General features: G+C 35.6%; 1 protein-coding gene across 1 annotated transcript; it reads right to left on the bottom strand.

Moving 5' to 3' along the window:
- Positions 1 to 533: 533 nt before the first annotated feature.
- Positions 534 to 12,826, bottom strand: MPV17L (MPV17 mitochondrial inner membrane protein like). The gene is made up of 4 exons (XM_074280611.1): positions 12,407 to 12,826; positions 10,434 to 10,504; positions 830 to 859; positions 534 to 741 (listed from the first exon to the last, which is right to left on the bottom strand). Exons 1-4 carry the CDS (start codon positions 12,714 to 12,716, stop codon positions 562 to 564), a joined length of 591 nt encoding a protein of 196 aa, XP_074136712.1. The 5' UTR covers positions 12,717 to 12,826; the 3' UTR covers positions 534 to 561.
- Between the last annotated feature and the right edge of the window lie 513 nt (positions 12,827 to 13,339).

The raw sequence follows: 13,339 nt of genomic DNA, 5'->3' as shown, positions 1-13,339 counted from the left end.
TATCTTGAATTGGGGAGGAGGGAAAATATATAAATATAAATTATATATATATATTTAGAGAGAGAGAGAGAGAGAGAGAGAGAGATAGACATATATATCTGTGTGTATAGAAATATATGAAATATATACACACACACATATATATATATATAAATACAAGAACTTTTAATTAGATCCTTACTGTTTCTGAATAACAGTTTCTGAAATTTAGTCTTTATATAAATTTTCATAATACTTTTTAATCAAATTATAAGAATGTAAAAAGTGATGGTAGTAATCACTATATTAAGCAATGAAACTTTTTGATATTAATTAAAATATTAATGAAATTGACAATAGCCCTATCCCTTCTGTTCTTTCAAACAAAAATCTTGATAACAAAATATACAAAACTATTAATAGTCAATTCTTTTCCTCTATGATACAATAATATTTTACAATGAAACATGCTATATTAAGAAATAATAATTATTAAATAATATACTGTTTCCTTGGTTCAACTTACTGCAACTTAGGAAATAAATTTTGGCCAATTCATTAGAACAATTTATTTAAAAGCAATCATTTCTCTGGAGACCTTTCATTTTCACAGGCCTCCTTTTTCTTAAGCCATGTAAAAATTGACCACAATGTTCCATCACCACTTTGTTGGGAGTAGCAAAGGAAGATAGCCCAGAGAAAGCCACAAAGTCCCGTATATGCTGTTCTCAAGTAAATGGGAACAAAACAGAAGTTGGTAAGCTGTGGCAGAAAGAAAAAGACTTTGTTATTTGGTGTTCTATATAAACTATACTAAAAAGTAAGCACAGAAAGTAGGTTTGAAACTTACCTGCATAAAAGGCCAGTACATGAGACCAGTCTGCAACAAAGGAGAATTTTATTACTAGGCTTTTCAACTAAATGGATTAATTTCATTGCTCAATTTACAAAAGGCTGAGAAGTACATGGCAGTCTAGTCATGTGATATTGGATTTAGGCTAAACTGTTCAAATTAGCTCTTATTCATTTAACTAGAGAATGAAATAATCATTGTGGAAAAACATTAAATTTTGTTAGTCATACTCATACTTTGAGAACAGAATATTAGCCAGTGTCAACAATGAATGTATAATGCAAACATTTCTTAAATACACAAAAACATAGATATTGTGACATACACTGTAATGTCACACAGTTCAACTAATTAAAAAACTCACAGGAAAATATTTTGGAAACAAAAGGAGCTTCCACTCTGTGTAAGAGTATCAAATAATTCTTTGATATAAATATAATGCTCTAAATGCTATAAATTGATGCTTATATTAATAATCAAATTATATTGTTTACCTATCTTCTTAGTAGATTCCAAAATATTTCATATATATCTTTTTAATAAACTTCAGTTGTGTCTTTCTTAAAAGTTTACCTATTAAGAAGAACTTGCCTTTTTTCAAAATGTGGCTTAAGTATTTCAAGATTAAAGACACACTATTAGGTAGCACAGTGGATAGAGCACCAACCCTGAATTCAGGAGGCCCTGAGTTCAAATCTGATCTCAGACACTTAATACTTCCTAGCTGTGTGACCCTGAACAAGTTGCTTAACTACAATTGTCTCAGCCAAAAAAAAAGATACATTGGAACTCTTTAATTAAAAGGTGTGAACCATTTAATAATTTGATCTTTCAAGGAGGTTATCTGCAAGAAAAGGTTCATAAGTCAGTCTCTCAGGATATGATTGGGTTAGAATATTACTGTAGTATAGGAAATGATGAGTTGGCTGAATTAGAAAAACATGGAAAGATTTAGACTATGGTCTACCCACCTTCAAAGAAACGGATGACAAGTGGAAATCAGCATAACACAGTGTTACATATATATGTATGACAGCACATGTGCATATGTGTATATATGCTTAATGGCAGTCTTCTTTAGGGTGGTAAGGAGAGGGAAGATTAAAAAAAAAGTAAAAAGTATACAATAGAGAATAAAAGAAAACCAACAAATAAGCAAAGACAAGCTGGGCAAGTCTGAAAATTATATGCAGTATTTATTATATTGGTTTTCCTGAAATGAAAATATATTATTTTATATTGATTCCTCTCTTATGATCTTTTCTCATTTTGTATTTAAGTTTAAAATTTTAAAATTATTCCCCAAGAGGAAAATAAGTACATGTAATTACAATTTCACTAGATTCTTCCATAGAGACTATAGATATTACTGTTTTTAAGAGTCAAGTGGAAGGTTGAACAGTTTAGACTTCCAGTTTCAAATGAGAATTGTACCATCATTGTATATTGACTTCTCCCTATTCAGTAAAAGAAAATGTGTTTTTCTTTGAAAGACAGAAGTGAAGGGAAACTTCTTGTGAGAACTATTCTAATATTTTGTGAAGAAATATGAAGGATCTGTAAGAAACTGGTAATTTATGGAGTATGATTCAGAGACATTATTTGTGAATAGAAGAGAAGAAGAAAAAGGGTTAGGATGATTTATTTCTGAAGAGGCTGACATGAACTCATAATTAAGAGAAATATTAAGAATATTCTTGAGATACTTCAATAGATATTTCAAATGTTGGAATTGTGTTTCCAGGAGTTAAAAAAAAAACAAAAAAAAATTATAATGAAATTATAATGATGGTTTGAGGTAACTCTGGCTATGATTTTTGATAAGGACAAAATATTGTAAATAATTATATTATTTTTAATATTAATTTCATTTATTAATGAATTATATATTTTGTACCCTTATTATTTATTTAATCATAGCACATTAAGAGATTTAATATACAGAAATACATGAGTAATTGCTATTGGGGGTGGCCGTTTCTCTAGTTTGTTCAGTAAATAATATTTAATGAACTGGTAGAAGATTGAGCCAATATGAAAGAGGCTGAAAGTTTATTAAGAAATGTCAAAATATACCTTAACTTCATTCTAGCGTTAGTGATGGCAAGATGAAATATGGAAACATATCACATGGTAGATGATAAGAGGTCATCCATATGTCAAATGTGGTCATTCCCCTAAACTTTGCTACATATAAAAATGTTCAGAAGCATTAAGTTATTAAAAAACAAAACAGAATCAAGACCATTTTCATAATAACAACAATAATGTAAAATCAAAACAACACTAAAAGATAGCCACATCCAGATTAATTACAGGACCAATCTTCGTTCCAGAGAACAGATCTTGGAAGTCTCTTTTCAGTAGAAAGCTGGAAAAGATAGCGGGGGGAAACCACATACACAACTAGAAAGGAATAGCTTAAGTGTAGGATATATCTGCGCAAATATAATGTATTCGAAGAAACAATGTAAAAAAATGATACAGAGCCCAGACAATATATATAGCAACTGAAATAACATAAATAAAATCAACATGAGGAAGCAACAAAACCCCAGGCATATAAAGTCAATATATTATCAGAAATAAAGGTCAGAGTCCTACTTTCAGTCAACAATCACTATGCTTTTTTCCCCCACTGGAGGATTTAGTTTAAGGAAAGTTGTTTAGGTGTTTATTGGAGAGGGTTTATTCTATTGAAACAAAATGTATCCATTTTTGAAACTTTTATTTATGTCTTGCATTTTTATATTCATTACTTCCTGATAATCTACTTTTGTTAATTCATCTTCTAAAACAGTTCCACAAAACCTGACTGTCACAGCAACCATAAATGAAACACTTTGAACTGGTAGTTGTCTTCTCTCTACTAAAAAGAAGGACTTGTGTTTCAACAGTTATCTGGAACCAATATTGGTCATATAACTAATCTGAATTTGGTTGCCTTTTAGAGTTGTATTAATTCTAATTGTATATGTCATTCTAGTTGTTTGTTTTTAATAATTTTTTGTTATTCTGAACTTGAATAACATTAACAAACATGAACACTTACTTCCAAATATGAAAAATAGAAAAGAGGGATATGTATGTATATATATATATATATATATATATATATATATATATATATATATATATATAGTTTCATTGGCATTTTTTTCTTTTCATCCTTATCATTCCTCTTTCTTCAATTTTTAAATCCTCCTTTGCAATAAACAAGGACAGCCAACCAAAATAAATCCACACATTGGCCACAACTGATAATGCACATAATTGATTTCAAGATGAATGATGAAGACCGCTATCCAATTCCTGACAGATAGATTATAGATTAATAAACAGAGTAAGATATATCACACTTTTGGATATGGCCAATAGTGGTATTTTTTTCCTTGATTAAACTTATTTGTTTGTTTTTTTTTTTTTTTTTTTTGCTTTAACAAGTATGATGGCCTTTGTTTATTAATTGAAAGTTTTTGATTCAGTTTCATACTTATGACCTAATGCAAATATATTAAATAGATCTGAGTAAATTTTAGTACACTATAACATATTATGACACATAATACAGCATATAATGAGATACTACAGTACTGATATGATATTATATATATATATATATTAATTATATTATATTACCTTGTTATGTTATAACATTTTATAGTTTATTATTAGTTATGTTATTTTTATATTATATTGAATTATCCTATATTATGCTATACTATATAATTATATCATATTAAACATCTCATATTTTTTTTGATATATATATTTTTTTATTATATATATATATATTTTATAATATTATCCCTTGTATTCATTTTTCCAAATTACCCCCCCTCCCTCTATTCCCTCCCCCCGACGACAGGCAATACCATACATTTTACATGTGTTACAATATAGTCTAGGTACAATACATGTGTGTGAATATCATTTTCTTGTTGCACAATAAACATTAGAATCCGAAGGTACATGCAACCTGGGCAGACAGATATTAGTGCTAACAATTTACATTCACTTCCCAGTGTTTCTTCTCTGGGTGTAGCTACCTCTGTCCATCATTGATCAACTGGAAGTGAGTTGGATCTTCTTTATGTTGAAGATTTCCACTTCCATCAGAATACATCCTCATACAGTATCGTTGTTGAAGTGTACAGTGATCTTCTGGTTCTGCTCATTTCACTCAGCATCAGTTGATTTAAGTCTCTCCAGGCCTCTCTGTATTCCTCCTGCTGGTCATTTCTTACCGAGCAATAATATTCCATAACCTTCATATACCACAATTTACCCAACCATTCTCCAACTGATGGACATCCATTCATCTTCCAGTTTCTAGCTACAACAAAAAGAGCTGCCACAAACATTTTGGCACATATATGTCTCTTTCCGCTCTTTAGTATTTCTTTGGGATATAATCCCAGTAGTAGCGCTGCTGGGTCAAAGGGTATGCACAGTTTGATAACTTTTTGGGCATAATTCCAGATTGCTCTCCAGAATGGCTGGATTCTTTCACAACTCCACCAGCAATGTATTAGTGTCCCAATTTCCCCACATCCCCTCCAACATTTGTCATTATTTGTTCCTGTCATCTTAGCCAATCTGACAGGTGTGTAGTGGTATCTCAGAGTGGTCTTAATTTGCATTTCTCTGATCAGTAGTGATTTGGAACACTCTTTCATGTGAGTGGATATAGTTTCAATTTCTTCCTCTGAGAATTGTCTGTTCATATCCTTTGACCATTTATCAATTGGAGAATGGTTCGGTTTCTTATAAATTATGGTCAGTTCTCTATATATTTTGGAAATGAGACCTTTGTCAGAACCTTTGATTAAACTTATTTGTTAAGGGTGGTTTTTTTTTCCTTTGGGGAGAGTGGTTTGAAAATGAGAAATAAATGCAATTTAATTTTTTTAAATGAATATAACATTCTGTCCTTTAAAAGTTAAATCTAAAAATTTTTTTTAAAAAGGACAAAATATAATAGTATATTTCAATATAATTGGCTTCCTTTGCAAGCCTATATTATTTTGTATATTTAAAAACATTTAAATATACAATATTTAAATAATACAAATAATAAGAGATCTATAAATTCAACTAGACTGCCCAAAAGAACATGACACAAAAGGTTAAGAACCCCTGATCTAGTATATCACCCTCTGTCAGATGGTAAGTAGCATGCTTTGCCAGGATCCTCTGGTCATTGAAATAATATTCGATTAAATTTATATGCCATAATTTGTTCAACCATCTCCCACTGATGGGTACTCCTTTAGTTTCTTTACATAACAAAAATTGCTATTTTATATATTTTTGTATATGTGCATTCTTTCTCTCTTAATCTTTAGACAGTATTACCTAGTAGTGGTACTTGTGGAGTCAATGTTGGGTTGTGCTTAATTTCATTCAATTCTTCCTATATTTCTATGACTTCCTCATAATAGTAATTTCTGGAGATACAGAGTATTCCATAATACTCATTTACCAAAAATTTTTCAGTGATTTGTCTATCAATAGGTACTCATTTTGTTCCCAGCTTTTTGCAATCACAAAATTATACACATACACACACACACACACAAAGACAGACAGACACACACATTTGCATGTAAAAAAAAATTGTATTTGATTTATATATCCAGTAAGGAGATCACTGAATCAAAGGATGTGAAGTTTTCTAACTTGTTTTACCTATTTAAAGCTGATTTCCAAAATGGTTGACCAATTCACAATATCATCTAGAATTTTTATTGTGTCAATTTTTCTAAATCTCCTCCAACATTAGTTATTTCCCTATTTTGTCATCTTTCATGCTCTTATGCTTGATCATGGGGTAAAATCTCAGAGTGGTTTAAATATGTGTTTCTTTTAATAGTTGATTATTTTCACTACTATTTTAAACTCTTTATCTTCTGCCCACCTATCTACTGGACAATAGTTCTTGGTTTTAAATATTTATGTCAATTCACTATAAGTCTTGGATAATAGACTTTTATTAGAGATATTTGAATATTTTTTCCTCATTAAATCCAATTTTTAAAAAGAAAACCAATTCGGAACAGAAGGGAGTACAAGGGATAATGTAAAAAATTACCTATGCATATGTACTGTCAAAAAATGTTATAATTATAAAATTAATTTTTAAAATATATATGTTTAAAAAACTGATAATGATTAGCATAATAAATAATTTATCATCTTCCCCAAAAAAGGGCTTTCAAATTTTTATATATGAAACTACTGAACTTTTAAGACAAAGTTGTATGACTTAACTCATACAAACCTAAAATGGTTGTTCTAATTAGTATGTGAACATAAAGAAGATATTCTTTGATTTGTTTATTTTTTCTTTTTTCATTTTAGAGACAAATTAGATCAATCACTCCATGTCCTAATCTTTGGAGGAAGGAGTACTATATTGCTGTGAAGATCAGGGGGATATTAGGTAATATAGGCAAATATGTGAAGGAAGAGATGAAGAAGGGGTCTCTAAAATATTCTACTACCATGTAGGACTAAAAAAAAGCTAAGATACTTAAATAATCATAAATCATGATCTAATTCTCCCTTCCACCTAGATGAAGTTAGCCACCTATCAAAACAAATTTCCTTTTCCCCTTCAATACACCCTTCTCAGAATACATACTGCCCTTCTGGGACATCTTTCAACTGCCCACTTCTTTCACCCAATAACAATTCTTCCTAATCTTTACATTCTTATTTTTACTAAAGGAAGCTATTCTTGAGTATTTATTTGGATCCAATTTCTCCTTTAATATTCCAAGGTTTATGATTTCATCAACACTGAGATTTTTCCCATCACTACTGACTATAACATCTTGTGCTTTAGAAGCTATTTTATTTTGATGCTATAGTCAAATAAAAATAATATCACTCAGTGGCCAACTTTCTGGTGATGATCCTTTTCAGATTTAGTGAGGCTGCGTTAAATGGGAGGCATAGTGATCTCCTAAGTTATAATCTATCAACAAGTGAAGTCTTTCCATCTGGTAAGGTCTGCCAAATCAAACTAGGAGTATTCAAAATACTTCCCAAGCCACAGTGGCAAAATGGTATAAGATTTCAATCTGGAGGAACCAGATTCTGTCCTATGAAGAAATTACAGAGCTAGCAACATACATAGTCTAGTTTGTTTGCCACCCCCTAAGGATAGCCGTGGGTAATATAATCCTTAGCTGCAATTATCTTTGTTAATACAGAGAATGGTTTCTTTCATGGGGACTTAAGAAAAATCTTGCCTTAACAATTGTACACCTGGGAACATTGGCTGTGATTATGGGAATGGTTGTACTAACTAACTTACTCACAATTCAGCATTATTATAGTTTTCCAGTTCCTTTTTGGACCTCAATTCTAAATAAACTGTGGTCGTGGTCGATGGTAAAAAGATAAGATAACTAAGTCAGAAATCATTGCTAGGACTGTGATTAAAGTACTGGAGTATCCTTCCTCCTTCTGCCCCATGGTCAAGAAAGTTTTATTTCTCAGCACCCTTTCCCCTTTATTTTCATGAGTATAGGTTAAAGGCTTTATAGATTTAATATTGGAAGTAACCTATCTATCTCTCATTTTAGAAATAAGGAAACTAAAGTCAGAAAGATTTTGATTTACTTAAGGTTATATGGATATTAAGTAGTAAAACTGGCTTTGAATTCAAGTTTTCTGACCAAATTCTACATTTATATTGTAGTATATTGATTTTTTTTAAAGGGGAGAATACGCTGATGGACTTGGCTCTTTATAACAATAAGATGATTTAAGTTAATTCCAATGGATTTGTGATGATAACAGCTATCTGTATCCAAAGAGAGATCTATGGGCACTGAATGTGGATCACAACATTTTTTGTTGTTTGCTTGCTTGCCTTTTTTCTCCTTTTTTTTCCCTTTTTTGATCTGATTTTTCTTGTGCAGCATGATGTGGAAATACATTCAGAAGAATTGGACATGTTAAATCTGTATTGGATTACTTGTCATCTAGGAGAGGGGATAGAGAGAAGAGAGAAAAAATTTGGAACACAAGCTTTTACAAGAGTGAACGTTGACAAGTATCTGCGTGTATCTTAAAAACAAAAATTATTTTAAAAGGGGGGAGTAGGTATTGGCTGTGTGATATGAACAAAGTGATACTTTAGTACAATTTCTCAGGACTTCTTTATACACTTAAAAATTATTAAGGACTCCAAAGATCTTTTATGTGAGTTGTATCTATTAATACTTACAATATTCGACATTAAAATATCTCAGTATTATTATGAGAGAGAGGGAGATAATGAGCATTTATTAGATATCCACTATATGTCAGGTACTGTGTTAACCACTTTATAAATATTATCTTATTTGATCCTTAATTATTTACTTAAGAGAATAGTTTTGACCTGGTTGGTTCTGGGAATCCCAATGGGTCCATAGCCTATGGGGATCAATGACCTAGTTTAACTGAATTTTCAATAAAGCATTATATTAAGTAATATACAAATTAAATCTTACTTAAAAACCATAGCAAGGGTAGCTAAGTTGTGCTGTAGATAGAGTAGTGGCCTTGGAGTAAGAAGGATCTGAGTTCAAATTCAGCCTCAGATCCATAAAACTTATTAATTGTGTGACCCTGGGCAAGCCAGTTAATCCCTACTGTCTTACAAACAAAAAAAAAATTGGCCAGTTTAACAAGTCAATTCATCAACTTGACAAACATTTATTAAATCATTACCCTGTGTAAAGATACATGCAGACCTTGGCTATATAAGATACAGTTCTTGCCTTATGGAGCTTACTTAGGGTCTACCAGAGAATATATATATATATATATAAATTATATAATAAAATAATGCATAATGCATGACATCTATCCTTAAAAGGTCTTGCAAAACAAAGTGCTATATAATGTTTAGTAGGAGATTATTACTGATGAAGGAGGTCACATTTGAGTTGGGTTTTAAAAGCCAAGTAGTTGTATTATAAGTTACAAGTTGCACTACCATGAGCATTATTTCAATCTAAAAAAAGATGGAAGGAGTTGATCAATGATGGACAGAAATAACTACACCCAGAGAAGGAACACTGGGAAGTGAATGGAAATTGTTAGCACTACTGTTTATCTACCCAGGTTACTTATACCTTCGGAAGCTAATACTTAATGTGCAACAAGAAAATGGTATTTACACACATATATTGTATCTAGGTTATATTGTAACACATGTAAAATGTATGAGATTGCCTGTCATTGGGGGGAGGGAGTGGAGGGAGAGGGGGATAATTTGGAAAAATGAATACAAGGGATAATGTTATTAAAAAAAAAAAAAAAAAGATGGAAGGGAGAGCTTTACAAGCATAGTGAAAAGTATACAGACAAAAACTTGGGGGTGGGAAAAGTGCAAGAAATGTTTAGAGGGCCAGAATGTGGATTATAACTTGGAGATAGTGAAAGGAAGTAAAAATAAAGCTGGAAACAAAGGACAGGGCCAGACTCGTCAGATGGCCTTGAATGCCAAGCTAAGAAGTTTAACTTTATATGCTGAAATTAGTGAGTGATCAGACCAATGTTCCAATGCTAAGTCAAGTAAGACCTAGTTTGTACTCACCTTATAAGTATTCCAGAATTTCTGTCTCAGGTCCAAAAACTTATCCTCTTTTCCCTGAAGTATACTCATGCCTGTTTGTAAAAACACAAACAAGAATTTTAAAAGACCTAATATAGATTTTATCCTATTGTACACTTTTTGTTGCTTAGTCATATCCAGTTAGTCCATGTAGGGTTTTCTTGGCAAAAATGCTGCAGTGGTCTGCCATCTCCTTCTCCAACTCTCTTTACAAATGAAGAAACTAATCTAACAAAGGTAGAAAATGTCTGAGCCTAGATTTGAACTCCAGAAAATGAGTCTTTCTGACTCTAGGCTGGGCACTCTGTGCACTAAGGGGCCACCTAGTGCCCATATTATGTTACTACTATGTAAGAAGGGCCGCTGGAGAGTTCAGTGGACAAATAGCCAGGCCTGGAGTTAGGAAGACATCCTCCCCCAAAATAGGGTCATGGAGAATGGCACAGATTGAGGCGGCTGAACATCACTGAGGAAGAAACAAAAGCTAGCCACCTCTCCCCCCAGTAGACATGATTAGTGACCTCTTGTCAAAAAGAAAAATGCTTTGACTTTAACAAGGAGTTGCATTATCCTAAGTATTAAAAACAGTTTAAAAGCCAATAATCAACGTGGCCTTTTGACAAGTTCTTAATGAACCAAATTCTTTCACAATCTGACAAAGCCAGATTCTCCATCTTATCAAGGATAATAATTAATTCCAACAACATGCTTTTAAGTAAATTGGGCACAAATTCTTATTCTATTTTGTTAAGACAAAATCAAGACTCCTGAGAAACATTTTTTTAAAAATGACAATTTAGCCAAAAAACACGAAGACCATCTCAAACGTAACTGTCCAAAGATGAGGCTCGGGTTTTCTCATCTTTGTCTGGTTTCCTTTGTTTGTGGTTCAACTGCCAGTCCACAACCGCCGGAATAATAATCCCTTCCCTTCTAGACAAAGCATTGCGTATGGGCCAGCTTCTGACCCACATTTTGCAACTACTTCGTATGAAACAGTGCCGGGCAGCAGGAGTTCCCTAAGGATGCTGCTGAGAACAGTAAAATCCAGCATCTTTGTGCGTGCATTCCGGCTGGGTGTATGCAAGCCTGCACCGTTAAACGGGCTTTCCGTTTTCTGCAATTCTGGGTGAACCCAGAGAGTCAGAAGGGAAGTGGCTAAATATGCAGACGTTCCTCACCAAAATGCATGGCTGTGGGATTTGTGTGTGTTTTCCACCACTCCCACAGGGTCCATGTCAGAGCCAGGGAGGGGGCTACATTTTTCAATGAGAGAATCGCAACGAATGGGTTGTGTCTATTCATGCACATACGTCGGAGCGTAGTGAAAAATTCTTTTTGTTTCCCAATTTTCTGCAACTGCTCCCTACAATCTCGGATGCCACCCACGAAGATAAATGGGTTGTGTGCTTATGTGTACGTTCATGTATGTATATGCATGCCCACGGTTGCATTTACATGAGTGACATCTGGTGTTTTATGTTTTGCCATCCCTTTCCGAAAGCAGGATGGAAGGCAGTGCATTTTCCAGTGGAAACACAGCAAGTGTGCGTCGGCATATAGAGCCGCGTGTGTGGGCTCTGCCCAGCTGTGTGCGTGGTGTGTTCGTGCGTGCTGTGAGTATGTGGTGGGTTCCTGTGTGCGCCATCTGCTTCCCGGGCTCTTTTACAACCACTGCCCGAAATAAAATGAGATTTCGCTGCGTTTTCGAGCAGGCACCAAGAAGCCCAATTGTATGCGCGCGTGCGTGTGACGTTTTGTCTGGTTTCCAAAGGAAAGCAGCCGGCAGCGCGGCGAACGCGACTCCAGAAGGCAGGCTCCGCAGGGTGGCGGCGGCCTGCGCCGGACCGCCCGTGGGAGCCGCTTCCCGCAGGTCTGTCTTCCAGCCCCCACAGCGCCGCCCCGCGCCCCGCTTCGCTCCCGGCCCAGCCAGTCCTGCCCCAATCGGCCCTCACCCGTGTAGAAGGCACTCAGCGCGATGGGCCCGCCCAACAGCTGGTCACACAGCAGCTTGCACAGCACCGCGCGCGGCGTGCGGCCCGGCAGCGCGCGCTCCAGGAACCGCATCCACACGTAGTTGAAATTCGCGTGGAAGCCGATGGCCACGGTGGCCACGTGCCGCGTCTGCTGCCAGTCGGGCTCGCATTTCCGCAGTAGCTGCTGCAGCGCGTCCCCGGAGGAGTACAGAGTCCCGTAGAGCAGCACGTTTGTGGGCCACGGGTAGCGCTGGGCTATTCGCGGCACTATCCGCCACCAACCCCACATCGCCGGCCTCGTTCGGCCCCCAGCCTAGCCCCACTGGCGGCTCGGGTGCGCTTCTCCTCTGCTCACCCCCGGAGACGCGTGACGGCGCCTCGGGCGGAGACGCCGGGGTGGGCGGGAAGGTAGACCCAGAACCGCGTGCTCTCAGGCACCCTAGGGCTCCGCTGCTAGCCACGGCCAGGACTTCCTCGGTCTTTCGGCTTTTGGCAGCTCCCTTCAGTTAGATCTGCCTGCCTCGGCTGGCTTTTATTGTTGTGTGCCGGATTTGCCCCGGTTAGACCTGCCTCCCTGGGCCAGCTCACTCCTATCAGGGCTGCCCCAGCCTCATCCAGCTTAGGTTAGACCTTGCCCCTTTCTCCGTGACTTCTCCGACTTGTGGACTCGGTGTCCTTTCAAACTTTGCCATACCTGGTTTCCTGATTTAACCCCACTCCTTCTACCTGCCCCTTCGTCCTTTACCTTTCTCTCCCCTTCAGACCTGCCACGGTCTGAACTCCGTTCCTGGCGCTACATCTTTCCATTACCGCTTTCTTTTCTTAATCACTCTTTTGGCCGCTCCCATTCAAGCAGTAGTAACCTACACCTGCCCGCTTGGTTCCTCACTCCACACCTTCCCAATGTCCTCC

Source organism: Sminthopsis crassicaudata, chromosome 1 (genome assembly GCF_048593235.1).
Source record: "Sminthopsis crassicaudata isolate SCR6 chromosome 1, ASM4859323v1, whole genome shotgun sequence".
Classification (NCBI taxonomy): Eukaryota; Metazoa; Chordata; class Mammalia; order Dasyuromorphia; family Dasyuridae; genus Sminthopsis; species Sminthopsis crassicaudata.
This window is presented reverse-complemented; position numbering and strand designations above follow the sequence as displayed.